Here is a 20,612-nt window from a genome sequence, read left to right on the forward strand (position 1 = left end):
AAGTTGAACAATTTTCAGTTATATATGAAATTCATAAGCATTTTAATTACTTAGTTTCATACAGCAAACAAATAAAAGTCACCAGAATGCCTGTCCATGTGCAACACAGAGCGACTGCTAATTAACTAATATAAATTCCAATGCAAAAATGTTACCAACCTGCTTTGTGCAATATTTATTATAACTGACACCATATATTTCCCTTGGTACACAGACAGAATAAATACGTTTGTTATGTTTGTATGTAATGACACCAGACACTAGTTACTTGCAGAACCCATTGCTTCCCAACACACCCTCATTGTACTCCAGTCAGTTGGTGCCTCGCCTGTTCGTCATCCTTAATTCTGTATTAAGCACATACCATGACTAATATCTTTGCTGGAAGTGTTAAATCATTCCTACTCAAAGATACCAAAAAGTACGTATATAGACACAAAAGACATGACCTACCTGGTGATAAAAATCATCATCGTCAAAAATTTCTTCATCGATATCCTTCAGGTGAGCATTTGATTTTCCTTCAGTTTGGATATCCTGTTAAAACAAAGATCAGTATGATCCATGAGAGATAATCTGTAGAGGTAATCTTCTTAATCCTGGTTAATTACGATAAATTAAGTAATGACCAATGTGAATCATTTAGCGTGGGCCTGAAGTTTCCAATTGTACACTACTGGGGGGACAACCAAAAAAACCAAGCCGGTAATAAAATTAAGATCTTAGTTACACCCAAGAATTGTTGGACGTGTGACACTTTCTGCTGGCTAGTAAATTTTAGTATGAATGTTTTCCGTTGGTATATTATTCAACAAGCTATTACATTTCAACTGGCTAGAAAAGCCTCCGCAGTACTGCAATACGTACGCCAATCTTAGTCTTTTAAAATTGTTTATCTATTTGTGACAACTTACTGTAAACCAGAGATGCCTAGTAAAGAATGTACAATTTACTTGACTAATAACTAAAGGCACCCAGGGAAAACAATGAATCTGGTTCCAATGCTCGGCTCACTGAAATACTTTAATTCTTATCTGTACCACTGCTATTAAAGAGTTGGCTATAACTTTACTTATTATATAGTCAGAAAATACAGAATTTCAAGTTTATACTTGTTTGTATTGCTTTTGCACAAAACCCATTCCCCACAATACACACAGAAAACACTCGGTATTTTCTAAATCGGTAATTACGTTCTTACCATTGGTTCATCAGGAACAGATTCTGGCACAGAATGGGAGTCAACTTGCGGTTTTCCTAGAACCCTATAAGGAGATCGCTTAGTGTGTGCCCGTTTCAGTAGCCTCTCTTTGTCCATCATAATCTGCTCGATCTGCGTCAGTATAGATCGTTCAAAAGCTCCAAACCCCTAGATAAATAAAAGAAAGCAAATACAATTTGTTGTTTATGCATATCTATATACCTATACGGTATATTTATTTATATATCTTTACATCTACACACACGCGCATTATTTATTTATTTTTTAAAACCGCACTTACCTTGCCAATTTTTCCTGTTAATTTTGTCTTGTCGTGCCACTTCTGTAATGTGCCATTTCGGTATGTTCTGAAGTCTGCAAACCGCTTGGCCATGAATTCTGGATACTCATCAACTTCCAATTTACGTTTTGGAGGTCCTTTTCGCTCAGGTTTTTCTGTTTCAACCTCTTCATCGTCACTGGGAATGTCTTCATCACTACAAAAACATTTTGTTTGCTCGATAACCACAGCACAGAAAGAAAAGCATATATACACTGATCAGCCATAACATTATGACCACCTGTGCTTTATATTGTGTAACGCTCCCATTTGCCACGTGCATCAACGAGCCTTGGCTGCCCATTAAGCCCTTATTTAATGTGAAGGGGCACATTCCCTTTTTGCGCCTAAAATCAGTCTAAATCAGTGTAAAATCAGGCCGTAAAGGATTTATCAAATAAGATACCTAGGCAGATGTGGCAGCAAAGAGCCCTTTTTTAATATTTTTTTTTATTTTTTATTTGTTAGTTCTTTAAGAATGCTTTACCCACACCACAAACATTCTTGAATTCCTGAATTGAAGTCCAGGTACCTATTATTTTTATTAAGTATAATACCCAAATTCAAACAAACATTGCGCAAAAACAATTGTATCCAGTGGCATCAATTACAAATGAGGGTTGATGCCACATACATTAGTTATGTGTATTATTTACTTGACACATAAGTAACGTTTATAATAATTGTTGAACCCGCACAAATGTTTTTGAAAACCAAAGTGAAAAGTTGATGTAATTTTACATGGACACTTTTTTGGTTTATTTAACCCCTTAAGGACCGGGCTCATTTTTCGTTTTGTACCCTGTGGGACCGAGGCTGTTTTGACACTTTTGTGGTGCTTGTGTTCAGCTGTAATTTTCTCCTCACCCATTTAGTGTACCCACATAAGTTATATAGTGTTTTTTTCAGGACAAGATGGGCTTTCTTCAGATACCATTATTTTGATCGTATCATCTTATTTACTATAAAAAAATAAAAAAAACATGGTGAAAAATTGAAAAAAAAACACATTTTATGACTTATTTGAAAAATCTTTTACTCACCTAAAAAAGCAAGTAAAAAAACTAGCTAAATAGATTCTACTACTTGTCCTGAGTTTAGAAATACCCAATGTTTTTATGTTTTTTTGCTGTTTTTTGTAAGTTATAGGGCAATAAGTACAAGCAGCGTTTTATGATTTCCAAATCTTTTTTAACAAATCTGGTCAGTCTGCCTCCATCTCCTCTTTGGAACATCTTTGAAGCCGGTTAACTCAATTTAACCCATTCAAACCATATATTTTTGAAAACTAGACACCCCAGGGTATTCCAAATGCTGTTATTTTAACCCTTTCCATGCACCAATTATAGAACTACACTTTGTCAAACTTTGTAATAGTAATTTTTTTTATTTTTTTTTCACACAAATTGTATTTTAGTTATAGATATACAGGTCCTGGTATATGCCACTGTCAAACAACACGCCAATGTGTGTTCAGGAACATCTCCTGAGTGCAGTGATACCCCACATGCATGGGTTTGTCGGGTTGTTTCAGATTTAAAATGCCACATTTGGGAAGTGCGCTTTTTTTCTCCATTTTGGTCAGTCTGTACCTATGCCCTATCTTTGAGCTAGGCCACTCCAATTTACCCCATCAGCCATTTTTTTTATATATTAGACACCCCTTGGGTATTTGAAGTGCTTTTATTTTAACTCTTTGTTGAGATTTTTGAGAAATTTTAGCACTTGCTCAAAATAATAAACTTTATTTTTTAATTTTATTTTATTTTTTTAATACTTTTTTATATTTTTTAATACACATTTTGCTGGTACTGGATGGTTCATCTAGTGGCATCACTGCATAATTATTTTTAAATGTTAGCACATTTTTTTTTAATTTTTTTTTCCATTTTTTTTTTATTTTTTATTGAATATTTTACTAATCACATAGTGATTAGAAAGCTGGGCTCCATTGACTTGCATGGTTGAATGCAGTACCTGTATTCAACCAGCAAGTGGAGCCAGTTCTCTAGAGGGTCTGGAGACCCTCTAGCGAACTTTTTCGTCTTTATTGTTTTAGTTCCCGGGCCGCCGCCATCTTGCTTGATGGCGAAGATCACCGGCAGCGGCGGCTGTGACCGCTCTCCGGAGCGGTCACAGCCCACCCAGAGGTAAGTGTTTGGTGTCGCTGGATGCCTCCTGATCGAGGCATTCCAGCGACACCATTTAAGTTTAGGAGGCCATCGTTGATCGCCTCCTAAACGCTTTTAAAACGGGCGTCCGCCGCCATACAATGTATGGCGGCTGTTGACGCCCCGGGGAGGGGCCAGACATGGCCCCCGATGCCGATCTCGGCCTTGCTGAATGCCTCGACATCGAGGCATTGCAGCAAGGCCGTTTAAGCGAAGAAAGTGATCCTTGATCACTTTCTAAGCTTATTTAATTTTTTGACGGTTCAGGACCGTCAAAGGTCATTTAGTGACCTTCTTGTTATGACGGTCCTGAACCGGCAAAGGTCGCGAAGGGGTTAAACATGAATTTTTCAGGAAATTAGTATTCTTATACACTCATTAGAATGGTTTAGCCCCTTTTATATTACATTTCTAGATCGCCAGCAGATTCCATGGCGCCATTACAATAATGGAAATTGCACAAACAACGGTAATATGAAATTAACAGTAACACGGACATTAAGACATACTGGAACAGAAGTAGAAGAGGGTTCCGGTCTTGCAAGCTCACACCGTATTAGGAGGATAAAGGGGAATGAGACAAAAGGTGATAGACTGTTTCGGCAGGGATGATTTGACTGTTAGGAAGGTCACGTGGATAAGTGAGTGGCCTACAGATCTCATAACATGCAAGACAAGAGGCAGGTATAACAACAAGGCAGAAAACCTTGGCTATTTGGGGTTCTCAACTGTTATGGGTATAGAGAATATTGGGAGATGGACAATTGCTCACTTAGTGGGATGCCATCCAGGATGCAAATTCAGAGAAAGGGTTTGTGAGAGTAATAAGACAATGTAAGGTAGTACTGGAAACCAAAAGACAGCACTTGTTAAAATTAATCCTTGTAGGATGGAAACAGAATTAGAAAGGAACAAGGAGAAAGTATAAGGAAAGAATATGTCCATAATGTTCTGGCATGAAACACTCATGCGTTTATTTTAAGCTATTTTACAAGCTGATCTATAATCAGTTGAAGGACCATTCCAAATATGTGCATCGAATGGACTGGTATGCTTTGACTGAAAAATCCTTACCTGTCTACTTTGCATTTTTTCCCATCTACGAGGTATTTTGTTTCTGGAAACTGATACAGAAGTTCATCTTGCAGGTCTACCAGAGAACGCATTAGTTCTTTCAAAGCTTTATAATCTAAAAAGTAAACATTTCAAAAGGGTTAATTTTCTGGATTATTCACATGCAAGTTGCTTAATAAAGGAACGGATGAGCAGCACAGTAGAACAAACGTTATGGCTGCCTACTTCAAATAGGCTCTGAAATCAAACCTGTATATAGTAAAGTTGCAGAACCCACAATTTTACTTATTTCTTGATGCTGTTTGATGAACAGAAAATTAAAAAAAAACAAAAAAAACATATGTAGAAAAAAGTACATATAAAAGGCTAATTTTGACCTCCTGTGACAATATAACCTATGGCATGAAATACGTACTTGGACTTTGAGAGCACAACATTTTTTTTACAATACAAAGGTTTTAGATTTAATCTAACAAATAACGGTGTTCTAAACATTCCTATTTAGACAAAGGAAAAAAGTGATTAATTTAAAGGCATAAAAAATATGCACAAGCCTGCCTTCCTGACTGATCAGGATCCTTACAGCACAGCACACACACTTATTATGTAAATTAGACATACTGGAAATGAACTAAGATTTGTACAAAAGAAGGGAGCTTCTTATCCGCCCAGACGCATTCATATATCAATTAGAAACAGAGTAATGCTTATTTTGCAACCTTAAGGGGGGAAAAAAAATAAAATAAAAAATAAACCTCACATATATATATATATATATATTAAACAGGTTTTGGGGATGTCATTGAAACGGAAATACCCTCTTGAAACATGGACCAAATCAAATCTTAAATATATAAAAAAAATCATAAAGTTCGCATATAATAAACAAGGACAAGCTGATGACAGTCTAAAATATCCGAAACAAACGAATCTTGCACATGGTCTCTATTTACAAGAAATATACCCATATTTATTGAAGTACCGACATATCCTAGCATTTAGAATTTAAGGTCCTACAGTCAGTTAAGAAACACAAGCTGGGAAAAAGTATTACAAAGATCCCAAAACCAACCATGAACTACTTGAAGAAATAAAAGCTTTGGAATGTGATCACAATTCCCAGATTTGGATGACAAAAATATATGGATAAAGCCCAAAGATGAATTGCAAGACAACACAATATTATTTCTGAACTGGAAACTTGGGAAGAAAGATGTAGCCGTCTGCAAGAAACGTTTGCCCTGTTTTTGGCACTACAAAGGGCACATTTACCGTAACAGTGCAGTATGTAGTGCACCAGGTAAACTTTATAGCACAGTACTATTTTCTGGAAGTTAAGGCATTTTAGATTAAAAAAAAATAAAAAATAAAACACAACCCAAACAATATTGCTATTAAAAGCCTGGGGTGTTTTATAATCAGTTATAGTTTAGATTCTTTATATCGTGCGTACTCTGACCTTGTGTTACTTAGAAATTCACAGCATTAAAGTTCACTTTTACTTTCTTAGCAGTAACGTGCTTAAGTAGTTTCTGGCATATAGAATTATATTATAATGGCCTTCAGTGATTGTCCAATCGTATGGAGAAAGTATGACGTAGACGCGCGCACACATAGCAACCCAAAAACTCCAGACCATGAGTGTTTAGGATTCTCGGCTCGTCTCTGCCTTCATTAAAATTAAAAGCTGGGCTAGCTCAGCACTTCTAAGGGGAGAAGCACACTCAGGATTGGCCTTTCATAATGCCTACCAAAGTCAGGCAGTTGAGAAGAAAACTAATGCAAACTCATATTGTAGTAATAAACCCCAAAATTAAATGGTGTATCCAATGTTTTAAACACTAGTAGAATTACATGAAGGAGATGCGTCAATTTATATATTATAATACACACACCACATCTTGTGAGAGGGCCCCTTTATGAGACAGGAACTTTGAATGCAACGCTCACCAGCTTTACTGAATACTTTGAGTGGCCAACCTTTGTCTGTCGCAAGAAGAATGAGCCGACGTCGCCACGTTATTCTTATACAATGCAAGATTTTAGGATTTAAAATCTATGGTTTAACCTAAAATCAGTTGCTAGGATTATTTAATGGGATTTGGTGGACAATAGACGAGTAACCTAACTGGCGAAGTGCATAGTTCTCACACTTCATTGTAGGTTTCTTTTTATTTATGTCATATGCTGTTGTATGGATATTGGGCCATTGTTGCCCAAGATGAAATAAGATTCTGTTTGATGAGCCTCTCTCCCATAAGCTGAGTGGATATGATGAAATGAAATGGGGGGTGGGGGTATGGTTTTAACTTAATATATATATATTTTTTTCTTGTATGTGTATGCGCCCGAGGGCCTGAGTATTGGGAAACACCAGAGTATGGGATAAGGCCTATAAGCAGTTCATGTCTGGAAGTATTGGAGGTCAATTTGTTTTCTCTCATGTGAGAAAACCACGCATTGCTACAGGAATCCACAAACAGCAGCTCAAATACGGATACATGCCACTGTATTCCATACAAGTAGTGGACGGGGTTTAAGATATTAATTTGGTGCAGAGTTTACGGCAACGCCATGCTTTATGTTTTTTTAGACATAGCAGAAAACCCAGTTTCTTGTTTAAAGCTAAACGATTACATTGTCTAAAATGGCAGCTTCTGCTTCGCAGGCAGGAGGTCGCTGCATATATACATTTAAAAGATTAACTGATATAATAACAGAGTATAGCCGACATTTAAATGGATCAAACACACGCTTTTGTGCTGCTTAAAGTCTAATGAGAACATAAAATGTCACATAACGCTACTTTTTCCCTACCTTAATATTAGAAGCAGGATGGGAAAGAGGAGCTGGATGTGAACTACAAACCTGAATTGCCAATACTTCAATCAATAGTTGGGTTGACAAAATGGACTCAGAAGAAAACATCAAGATGGGAAATTTCCCAAATAATTCTTACAAAGAATAGAAGCTTTTGCTTGAGACGTAAAAATGTGTAATTTTTTTTGTTGTTTCTACCCCCGTTCCTTACCTCAGGAACAATACTCATTTAAAAGCGCAAAGCCTGCCACTTGCACCAGTCATCCCCAGCAATTAATTCCCCAAGAAACACGTCTGATTAAATCTTTTCAAGCAAATCCTTTGCTTTGCTTTTGTTGGCTCACTTCTTGTCAACATCCATTAAAATATGCCTTTAATTCTCCCACAATCTTAAAAAACACAGATTCTACTGTCTTCAACTTTAATCAACTCTAGGGCCGGCATTTTTCATTTCATAATAATGTGCTGCTTGGAATTCAAGAGGCAGGGCTGACATCAATCATTCGGCAAGAATTTTTCCACTGCAATAAATATGCAAATGAGGAAAGCCAGTCAGTCGTATTTCAGACCCGACTTGCTAGTGTTTTTAAAAAATAAAAAAAAATAAAAAAAAAAAGACAAATTTATTAATTGCCAGTGGCCAGAGGAATCCTATTACTGCGGGCATTGATTACAAAGCTGCGAGAGTGATTATTTTGAAACTTGCGGCCTACCCAGGCATGAGGAAAAATTATTAAAGCATGGCAGAGATTATAAACTCAGAATAACAATAAGCCTTAACATCCAGACCCCCAAATTCTTTTGCAAAAAAATGAAAATTAAATGTGGGTGATGCAGAGTTAATCATTTACAAGATTCTAAGTATAAGCTACGGTGATGTCTCCATGAATGAAATGCTGCTAAACGTTTTAAGCAGTATTTGGGACATTTTATACAACACATACGCACACAAACTTGCACAATTATTTCACTGTTGTGAACAGGGCATGTTTAAAATACAAACGCTTAATGGTGACATTGCATGGAAAAATGATAAAATGAAGTAGATCATAATACTAAAGTGCAATTCTGGCATGAACTGCAAATATTGAGCAATTAGTAGGAACATCATATTTATACCCATGGTGTTTACTTCACAGGTAGAACTGTGCAAAGTTTTAGGAATATAAATCAAGGTAGTATCAAAAAGCTGGTCAAAAAAGTAACTTTTTGGTTGAGGAGTATTCCATTGGAGGAGGGGAATGAAGGAACTATATAAAACCAATAAATAATATTTTTGAAAAATGACAGCTTTTCTTTTGTGAAAGTCCGCTACGGACATAAGTGCTTGAAAAAGTAGTGCAGAAACTTTGAAAATGTACTTTAATCACCAGTTGCATCACAATGTCACCACTGACTTACTGAAAAGTTACAATGTAAACCACAAAGCTTGTGATCGAACATGCCAAAAAATAAAGATCCCCCTTCGCCCTACAGAGATTACTTTGGGGTGGGGAAGAGTGGCATTTGCCCCGATTTTTAACATACAGGCTAAAGTTTTCCTCCATCCCCTCCCTGGTTTACACCAATCCACAATACCCCTCTTTATTCAATCACTTTTTTGGATGAGACAGATGCACCAGTTTTTCCTACCCTCATTTTGCTATTTTTCTAGCAGCTCAATGTTTTAATGGTATGAGCGTTAAAGTTGCAAGAATGTACAGAATAAGCAGAAAATGAGTTTGCATGAAAGACTTTATTCTCTAAAATATGTAATACATAAATACATATATATATGTCACAAACATAGGACATTAACACGCCTTGGTAAAACAGTCGCCTAGCCAACACCTTTTGCAATTTGGAAGGGTATCCAGTTACATGATGTACCCTGCCCATTTAAAACCCACCAACTCACAAGGCATGTATATATAAAAAATTATAAATTAGCAACAAAATTTACTAGATGACTTGCGTTTCACATCTTGCACTGAGATTTTAAATGAGCAGCCTTTCGGGAGAAGGAGTTAAACTGCATGCTGGGAGAGATCAATTTTTCAAAGCTTTGTAATTACTGGTAGAGGGAACAGGAAATGATATAAAATGCTAAACTGTACCTAAAGAAAATTGAGTTCACAGAAAGTAGGCTGAAATCCTTCACTGCAACTCTTAAAAACCTCCTTATGATATATTAAAATAGGGTTGGCGCAATATAAATAGTTTTTTCTTCCTCTCTACCTATCCGTTAATGACGCTTTATTAGGTACATTCCCCTTAGACCTTCATTAGCCAGGAAAAACAACTTACGGGAGTCAAAAGTATATTATTGTTCATCACAAAGCAAGTTTACGTCAGCCTAAACAATGCCATGAAAATTAAAAATGTCAACACGTTACATTTCTAATCAATTTGCAAAATCCTACAACAGTCGAATAAAAATAAAAAAGGAAGAAAAGAAAACCCCCAAAAGTTCTTCTCTCCTTCTCAATATATTTCACATGTGCTTACCTTTTTATTTGTTTTAATGCTGTACTTGAGCAGCTGTGCTCTTTTCCCACCACGTGCAAGCTAGGGATTCCTGTCCCTGATCAACAAAACGCATTGCGGGGGGGGGGGGTTAATTACTCACTTTGAGAAAATGACTATAATATTAATTATTATTAATATTACTATTAATTAATTAATGGATTCCTATGACACTAACACCTGAGGCTGAACCAAATAACAAAACTGACAAACTATTAAGCATAAAAAATGTTGAACATATACCGTATTGGCCCGAATATAGGCCGCACTTTTCCCCCCCACTAAGTCTTTAAAGTGGGGGTGGGGCCTATATTCGGGGTCTACCGCCCGACGCCCGGGACATGCAGCAGGGTTAGGATACAGATCCCCCGCAGCGGTGCAGGGGACCTGTATCCTACTCGCCGATACGCTCAGACAGCCTCCCCTGCCAGCACTTTCCACAGAGGGAGTGCCGGCACGGGAGATTGTCTAAGCGCATCGCGCAGACGTTCACCGGCTGCAGCGATGCGCGCGCAAACAACCTCCGCTGCCGGCACGTCTGCACGATGTGCCTTAACAATCTCCCTTGCCGGGAATTCCCATGAGGGGAGTCCCGGCAAGGGAGAGTGTTAAGGCACATCGTGCAGACAGCGCACGATGTGTTCTACCTCTGCCCCCAAGACGTACCAGAGCACATTCCTGGTTGTCTTGCGGGGCCGGCGGGGGACATCTACGCAATACGCATATACAACTTCCGTAGACTATTGCGTAGATGTCCCCCTCCAGCCCCGCAAGACAACCGGGAATGTGCTCTGGCAAATCGGGGGGGGGGGCCCAGAGTGGCAGCATATCTCAGGGGGGGGGGACAGAGTGGCAGCATATCTCGGGGGGGGGGAGACAGAGTGGCAGCATATCCATTAGAAAACTTTTTCTTTAAAAAAAAGCACCAACCTTTTAGGGTGCGACCTATATCCGAGCCAATACGGTACATATTGAGCTGCATAGAAAACAAAAACTTGGACCAAAAAATTATTTAGGAGCCTATAAATTTATTTTTACCAAGAGCATAAAAGTTATATAAAAGATTGAATTAGTGGCTAACTTTGTGAAAATCCCACATTTAAGAAGATAATGACAAAAGGTTCAGGACACTTGTGAATGTAGAAAAAAAACCTGCAAGGGTAAGGAATATCAGGCTGTAGGGCTTCATATGTGAGTGTAGAAGGGATCCAGCCATGCATTCACTGAAGGGCATCTGAACCTTAATCCATCACCTATACGCTCCTAAATTTTGACACCAATCTAAGCCAATACGCAACATACAAACCTCTATTAACTAGAAAGCCTTAGACAAGCAGCTTAATGTGCTGCTAAACAAAAAAGGAGCAAAATAGAAGTGGCAAAAAAAAATAAATGAAAACAAACAAGTAATCTTCGCCCCCTTCTCTTGGCGGAAAAGCAAATAAATAAAATCGCCTCATTCAATTTAAATAAATTACCCACAGCTGGAGAGATGTTACAGGAAATCTAAAAAAAGGCAGAAAATGTTTCTTCCAGGACAAAACACATTACAGGATAGCTGCTTGTAGCAGCGCAGGAAAATACGCATTATTAAACCTTGCTGCCCTTCTTACATTCACCACGTCATGTTTATTTTGGGGAATTAAAAGTAAATACAACAGAGAGTTGCTAAAATTTCAATAAATGATTACGCAACGACAAAGAATACAAAATAAGTCAGTCTCAAGAAAAAGAAATAAAATAACATACATTTCTTTTGAATATTAATGTCTGAGATAGGAGATAAGCAATTTCCTGGTACCATTGCATGGTAGAGTAATATCAAAATGCTATATGGGGGAAATGTTTGGTGACCAGCTGTTATTGAGGTTTACAGTTTCCCAAACAGCCCAAGAATCTCTAGAATTACTAAGGCTTTCATTTTAAACAATAAGCCCTATTTACAGACCATCCTCCTGTGAAAATGATGGCAAATCTGGCAAAACCACCATCACAACCACAAGTTCCTACACTCTACATCAAATGTCCCTGATAATGCTCCAGTCTAGTTTAAAATTGGCTAGCCTTTGCTACTTTAACAGCTGGTGGGTTCTCATCATTGGCGTGCCAGTATTCATGGGTGTCATTTACCTGAATTATCACCTTGAGGAAATGATTTAACACTCTTGTTGATCTAATATAAGAACAATTGTTACCTTCCCAAATATATATATCAAGCTCAGAAGAAATTATATACTTTTCATTTAATCCACAACTTTCATTTATTGTTATACAGCTAAAACAGACGGAAAGGCAACAATTAATAATCCCCAGAGATGAAAATCTGTATCCATGTTATGATAATTAAGTAGGCAATTGCTGCTTCTAGCACAGGTTTCCAGCGAAATGCTACTTCAGGACATGATGAATCCACCCTAACTAGGTGCCCAAGACAATGTATTGGGACTCTATACTTTTACTTATATTGCTAGTCTCTAAACATCTTTGTAATAAGAGAATTCGCCATTGTGGCAGTGTTGTTAGAAATGATGCGATGCTTGCTCACTAAGTCTATTCATTTCCTATACTCTGTATTATAAGTTAGTTCTTGTTCCTGGTTTGTACCTAGCTTAGGACCACCATTTCTCATTAGATTTCTAGTTTAATGGAGCCCTGCAAATATCTCCTGTACCAGGCCCCACAAACCCAAAGAGCAGGACGTGGAGACCAGGGACTTCAACGATCCCAATAGTGTGTAGGCTCAGGTAGAGGCAAATACAAAAATAATGGAGTTGGAGATAGGAAACCACTTGCTGGGGGGGGGGGGCATATACCTGTACATAGGAGAGGCCACAGGTAGATGCACAGGAAAGGTAGCCCTAGGATGCCAAACCCAGGTTCAGTACACTAAGTGGGTGGTTCGACATAGCCAAGGTCAGTACATGGAGCAGGTAGTCCAGGTTAGCCAGGTATGATACACAGATTACAAATATGCTAGGCAGAAAGTAGTGCCAGGAGTCCTATACAGCTTTAGGATTCAGATTTGCCGGGAAACAGGAAAGCAAACGATTTTGAGACAATAACAGGGCCATACAGAATTTCTGTATGCTGCAGCTATGGCCATTTAAATTATGGTGCAAAGTCTTCCTCTCTCCCTGCCGCACGTCATGGACGGCACAAGAGCACTAGACCTGCTCTCAACTACATATGACATCTCAGGAAATGGCCGTCAGGTAAGCGAGCAGCCAATAATGCCCCAAGTAGGTGAATATTGGGCTTAAGGCATTTACCATTAGTTACTTGGTTGCAGCCTTTTTACTGTTCCAAATAAACTAAAAAAAATAAAGCAATCCTTTATAGGCAGAGTGTTTTTATAAAGAGGTATAGCACTAATTCAGGGACAGATTCTATGCTTTAATAAAAACTAAAAAAAAAGAGGTACAACATGGGACTTTCTGCTTTCCTTTGGGGCAGCAGGACTAAGAAAGGTCTTTTCCCAACTCAACAATACATTAATATTTTGGGCAATAATCGACGAGACCTTGCTGCCTCAGGTTTTACAAATTATATTAATAACTGGCTGAAATACAATAAAATACATTCTCATAAGTAAAGATTATTGGAAAATAACCAGTTCAGAAATTTCTCTCCACCTCTCAGTGAACACTACAGGGAGCTATGCGTAGCGTACAGTAGCAAAAACTATCAATTTGCTCCATTACTGTTGCTTTAATTATTGAAGCAGGTATGTCGATCTATGTCATGACACATTTCATTCCGAGCCGACCCCCTCCTCAGTAGCCACAGGCTACAATCGCCACAAGGCAAGCGTATAACCAGAAACATAAAGCTAGCCAGAATGATTCCATCGTAAGCTTATACTTTTACGTGAAAGGTTCATTTACCTACACAAAATGAATCTATATATATATATACACATACACATATACACACACATATACCGTATATACACACACACATATGTATTGCTAGAAATAAGTATAATAAAAATAAGGCGACAAAGCGTCAAAATCGAAACAATACAAAAACAACAGTAGGATACATAGACTACAAATAAAATTCTAAATATATATATATATATATATATATATATATATATATATATATATATATATATATATATAAATAAGTTTTGGTGCAAAAAACAATGCAGTAGTTAAGTATCAATAGATCCAGTAATGACTATATTTTCACCATACTGAATGCTTACAGAAAATGAGTATTTTCTTGAGGAAAAATGGCCAATAGTTAAAAAGCCTTTACAAATAAACTTTCAAACAAAGCTAAAATGTCTCTTTAAAAACGGATATTCATCCTATATATAAATTATAGCCGTAAAGTTTTCCTGCCGAGCAGCCTAATTAATTCTTGTTCCATACACAAAAGGGAAATGCTGGGTGACAAATGGGTGCAAAGCATGAAAGCTGCCAGGTCTGCAAAACATTTTCTACTTCAATTTAGAAGCAATTTTGCAGTAAATCATCAAGCTGAACTTGGGATCTCAGGAATCTTAGGACAGCCAAACCTTGTAAAGTCACTGCTGTAGTAAAAAAAAGGGGAAATATTAATGAGATGCATTTCTAAAGCAATGTCAGTTCAAGAGTGGCAGTTTAAATATGAAAGTAAAAAAATCAAAAAAAAAAGTCTTCATATGAAATTTTTTTGAATATTACAGATATTTCAGTATTTTGGAAGATGATGTCTATGTATATCTGTATGTTTAGCATACACCATGACACAGCAGCAGGCAAAGAAATATATGGCCATAACAGAATATCCAATGCCTTGGCATGAAATAGGAGTTTGCAGGAGTAATGGCTACGCGTCGATTCGCAATTTTGCTGTGCGCACGTCGGGCTAGGCAAGTGCTTCGTACATACATATAGAACACATTTTAAATCTGATTAGATTGTTTTTTATACTTAAATTCAAAAAGTACACTGCTAAGGCAATGTGACTGGGTGCATAGTTGTTTATTGAGCTGCATCTGTTTTTTTGGTGAATTACTCTTTAACCCCTTCCTTACCAAGGTTTTCTGTGTATCACGTATTGGTTTTTTTGTTAGTTTTTTTTTCCATGTTTGATGAACCCCCACAAATTATACTTCCCCCCCCCAAAAGCTATAGAAACTAGTAAAAGTAAACAACAAAAAACAAAAAAAAAACAAAACACCTTTCACAGCGCTGTACATAGTTTCTCTGCAAAAGTACTCAGATTCTGCATGCTTAATGTATTGGGTTCCCTGTTATACCCAAAATGTATGGGTCATTTTAAGTTATTTACCAACAGATGAGCCTCTCCAAATGTAATAATAATAAAATAAATAAAAAAAGGCATATGGGCATGAATACAACACGTACAAAAAACTAGAGCTGTTTTCTTTTAAAAATCCAGCATTATAATTTGTTGGCTAATATATTAAGCTTAAATAAAATACCAAAATGTCAACCATTGTTTCTTTTACAGAAAAGGCTATAATAATACTACATTCGAGACCAGTAAATTAAACAATGCTCTGCACTATTTGCAACGCAACGCATTAAGCACATTAATAGCTTGCATTTCATGTAAAGGTCAGCTTATTAAGGGTTGTTTCAGAGTTTGTTAATCACAGCTAAACACAGTTTAAAAAACACAGACTACCCAGTCTTTTACGTTAAGAGTACGGTGCTTTAGTGGTTTGGAGAGAAAAAAAAAAAGCATGATGTAATTAGCATGACTTGTCTAATGTAATCAGAAAAAAAAACATGAGCACAGAGTTATGTTCAAAGAACTTAATTTATGCTCCTGGATAGTAATGAACTGGAACCAGTGGCTGATAGATGACATGCGTGTAGGAACATGCCACACTCCCTGCATACCTGCATCCGGTAGCCGCACACTAAAGGGCTGGATCAGCGTATATGGGCAAATGGTCAGTATAGGCCTGTTTTGGAGCATTAGTGCATTTGACTCATTGCCACATGGTCAGAAGACATCCATACATATCATACATGGTGGCACTTCACCTGCTCACCTGATAGTACCTTCTTTTACATCCTGTACCGTCCCCGCTTAGGAAACACTTGGGTCAACTTCACCAACAGCATTTTTCATGTGTGGTTAGCATTTCAAATGTTAATCAAAAATGAACAATTAGTCGAGGGCAGTTAATTTAGCTGAAAGCCAATAGGTAATGTAGTAAAGTAAAGCTCAAAAAGCCATATTTGTTCAGACTTCTGTTCTTCTCAAAAACAATGTAACATATTAGTCCAAATATGTATTTTTATTTTTTTTAGCATATCGGCAAAATCATCATTTGTCAAATCCCTTTGTGGCTTCTTTATATAAAAAAAAATAAAAAAATCTATTTAATGAATACGAAACATGTGCTTAAGAGGAAAATAGCATATAATTTATTTCCTTTTTATTGGAATCCCCTTCATGGCCAAGTACATCCTTAATTGCTTTGACCAGAGAATGAACTTTTTTTTTTTTTATATGGTTTACCAAAGCTTAGAAAGGCAACCATTTCATGAACCGACACACAAATCTTTCTCTTTGCTCAACATTTAGCAATTTAATCACCTTGTATATACTTGTTTGTCTTTCCAAGACTTTCTATTCACATATGTTCCTTATGGTCTCGCCATATATCACAATTTACTGCTTGCAGTAGCCTTATGGTTTAATGAGATTTAAAGATGACTCGAGCCCTATCTCCATGCCAAATGCAATTTGGCACAATTCATTTTACTGTGTGTGTGTGTGTGTGTGTGATTATTACAGTTAGAAAAATGAAATTTCTGTCACTTTAAGCTTTTCCAAAACCGTCTCTACATTAAGCTGAAAGCACCTCCTGCAAATACCCAAAAGAACCTTTTGAGAAGCAGCATCCATTTACATATATGCGGAGCACTGATGTTTTGCAAGCATGTCTGTCATTTACTGCTATCGCCAGTGATTTTAAGAAATTTTGGGAGCTCAGTTCCCATTGAGCCCGTGTTGGTTTCAGAAGAAGCAGCCAACAGAGAACTTAGGACAGCCTTATCATATTCTCACCTTCTAACTCCAGTATCTATACAATCAATGTACCAAGTCCAGGCAAAATGCACTCAAAAATAAAATAATAATTTAGAACTGCACATATGTTGAAATCTTGCAACAAGGATACATAGACAATATATAGAAAATAAATATATATATATATATATATACACATACATATATACACACACACATATATATACATACACACACTAATTGATTTGAAGCAATAAACCATGAGGAAACTACAACCCTTTTTATACATAGTCCCTTCATTTTAGGTTAAAAAAGTTATTGGTCAAATCTAGTTATCTTAATTAGCCTATCATTTACTGGCTATGTTTGGGATGTCTGTTTTGTTGCAAGACGATCCTCTGGGTGCATTCAGTTCATTATAAGTATATAAGATGCTGATTTCCACTATAGCATGATGCTGCTCCCATCATCACTCAAGTTAATGAAGACGAGTGAGCCAATGGCAGCTATACATACTCGCAGGTGCCTTAGATCATAACAGCTCCTTTGTTCACCAAACTTTCCTTTTGCCATTTGTCTCATCTGGCCATAAAAAAAGTAACTTTTTTGTTGTGGCAGACTATCCCAGGTCTTCTGTTAAAGTTCACTAGTGGGCCTGTATCTTGTAATAAAGATTACTTTGTAATCAAAATTTGATGGTGTGGTCTTCTCTTTATAGTACTCTGACACTCTTATACCTACATTCTGTAAAGTTTACTCGATCTGTCGAGTAGTTAAATTAAGGTATTCTTCACCATTACAGTCGTCTTCTATGGTCTGACAGGTTGTTTGCCATTGATGAGCTCAGTTGAGCATTCGCGCTTCTTAAAGTACCATAGAAGTGCTTTTAGGTTCCTATTCAACGTATTCTTGTTTTCAGCTTCATGATGGCCTGCTTTACTTGCACTGATAGAGGATCAGCAACAGGTGCCAATTCCACGCCTTTGATCATCTGTCACGTATGAAGCGAATGATGCACCTAGAAACACATGAGTAGCGTTTTTCCCTATTACTTGTGTAAACGCCATCAAATTAAAGCCGATACAAGGTATTTTATCCTTTGGAGGTCAGAAGCACACAGATAAGCATAGCTGCACACTACACTACTACGCTTTTGTAATGTCCAGCCAGCAACTGCACACAAAGACGGCGTCTGCGGCAGTGAGTGTACGTGGAAGGCTCCATTAGACACCGGCGCATCAGGCATTTGCCTGATTCGATCAATGGAAATTCCGAGCCTGCTACATTACACAATAAAATCGTAACATTGTGAATACAAAAAGCTACAGCCCTCACATGCACTTTAATTGCAAATGGTAGCCGAGTGTTGTCTGATTTTTTTTTCACTAGTAAACGTAAAGTTTTATCATGTTCCCCTGCTTCCCAGCTCCAGCCCCTTGCAGGAGATGTGTTTGGTCAACGTGTTCTGCAAAGAACCGCGTAAATGCAAGGTGATCGCCTGCAATTGATTCCGGCAGTCGGAAGATTTTCAGGAGGGTCTAATGAGATTCAAAGGGAGTGATTGCCTGAGTGCATTACTGGCAACAACCATGTAGAGAGCAGGGAACAAAGTTTCTGTATTCTAAATGAGTTTTAACCTTTAACCAGTACTCGTACAGCTTCCTATAACGTGCAGTGTTTTAAGTTTTCCTACAGTCCAAAGTGAATAAATAAAAAGAACGTAAAGGATGCAGGGATTGTTTGGACCTGCTAATATAGGGCTAATTAGCCAGGTAGGCTGGCAGCTTTAGACAAGCAAAGCCTATAGACCAGGGGCGTCCAACATGCGGCCCGCGAGACCTCGAGGTGCGGCCCGCATAAGATCGGCAGCCAGGGCAACCGATCTTACGTGAGCCGCACCTCAAGCCCTGCTACTTACTTGTGGGAGGGTCTTCTGGACTGCACAGAGGAAGCGGAGTTCACGTGACATCCTACTTCCTCTGTGCTTTAGCAGAGAAGGCAGAGGGAGGCCGCGCCCCCTGCTGAAGTGAGCGGCATCGAGGAGCTGCAGTGCAGGTAAGGGGGTGGGGAGGGTGTTTGAATGAGGGTGTAAGTGCTGGAACCTAGGCATGATGGGACTGTGATTGCTGTTAGCAATCACACTCCTATCATGCTAAGTCAGCCAGTACATGCTGAAACCTGGTCAGCTGCCCCCCTTGTGTAGTGATGCTGCCAGCAGTATGGGGTCTGCACTTACAGCCACCCTGTACCAGCATGTACTGGCTGACTTGGCATGATAGGAGTGTGATTGCTAACAGCAATCACAGCGAGCACAGTCCCATCATGCCTAGGTACCAGCATTTACTGGTTGCCTGGGTATGATAGGAGTGTGATTGCTGTTAGCAATCACACTCCTATCATGCCAAGTCATATTGCTAATTTTGTCCAATTGTGTGTTACCTACTTTTATTAAACATGTGAGTTTTTATTATTATTTTTAAAGGTGGGGGTCATTTTCGGTTTTGGCTAAGTGAACCCTGAATGTTTTGGTCCAGAATTTTCATTTTAGTTCATCCCTAGAATAAATCTAGGGAATCCTGAATTTGTAGTCGCAAAACTTTCAAGGCCCAGAAATCAGTGAGAGGAAGAGTAAAGGTTTTGTGACATTTTACTTTATTTTAATCTGCATATTTTATTAAAGGCCATATTTTTTGTCACAGTGAAAAATGAGTGCGGCCCGCGCACGTATACAATTCTGATGAAGTGGCCCACTGCAGAAAAAACTTGGACACCCCTGCTATAGACGATGGGCCGATGAAGCCCGTGTTATACCCACCACATGTGAACCCAGACTACCACTAACTAGTAATAATTAGGGCAGAAATTATGTGGATACACATTTCCATTATTCAACACAGCATGTACACAGCATGCACATTCTCTCTCATATCTCATACACAAATTGGGGTTAATTTGAACTGTCCTATTATAGTTACTTTCTTAATATATAATTAGAAATCACCAGTATAACACTGATGCTGTGCCTGCATTCAAATCTGGAGCTCGCCTTTTTAAGAATTATAGTACATTATACAAGAGGAAAAAGCAAAAAAACAAAGACCCCCCCCCCCCAAAAGAAACAACTTTGTTACAGCCTCGCAAATCTCATATTTTGGACCACAAGCCAAATTACTAAAGTCATAAAATAGAGCAGAACATTTTTATTAACCCTTTACCCAGGAGACCAACCACATATCTCATCCGTGTTAGCACTGCAACCCCATTCCCAACAACTAAGGACACTTTGTGGTGTTATTGCATATTCATTCTAAATGAAATCTTTAACGATGCAATATTTATTGCTTTGTTTAGCAAAAAAAAACTAAGCATGTTAGAAATATAAAATGTCTTAGTTTGTTTTTAAGACATTAGTGATGTATAGTGATATACAGCTAGTAAAATCGGCCCATTTTAGTCACATTAATTTCTCTAATTTCTAGCATGCTTGAGGAAAAAAATT

General features: G+C 37.8%; 1 protein-coding gene across 1 annotated transcript in view; it reads right to left on the reverse strand.

Moving 5' to 3' along the window:
- The window catches only part of LOC149298397 (protein AATF-like), a 43,241-nt gene that overhangs the window by 14,248 nt on the left and 8,381 nt on the right, over nt 1-20,612 (reverse strand). The window contains exons 5-8 of the mRNA XM_089487556.1: nt 4,787-4,901; nt 1,503-1,698; nt 1,202-1,369; nt 454-537 (exon numbers count right to left, since the gene is read on the reverse strand). Of these exons, the coding sequence (XP_089343682.1) occupies nt 454-537; nt 1,202-1,369; nt 1,503-1,698; nt 4,787-4,901 (563 nt within the window). The remainder of the gene's footprint in view (nt 1-453; nt 538-1,201; nt 1,370-1,502; nt 1,699-4,786; nt 4,902-20,612) is intronic.

The sequence above is a fragment of the Sceloporus occidentalis genome, unplaced genomic scaffold (assembly GCF_023333645.1).
Source record: "Sceloporus occidentalis isolate IW3139 unplaced genomic scaffold, rSceOcc1.0.p SCAF_33, whole genome shotgun sequence".
Lineage (NCBI taxonomy): Eukaryota > Metazoa > Chordata > Lepidosauria > Squamata > Phrynosomatidae > Sceloporus > Sceloporus occidentalis.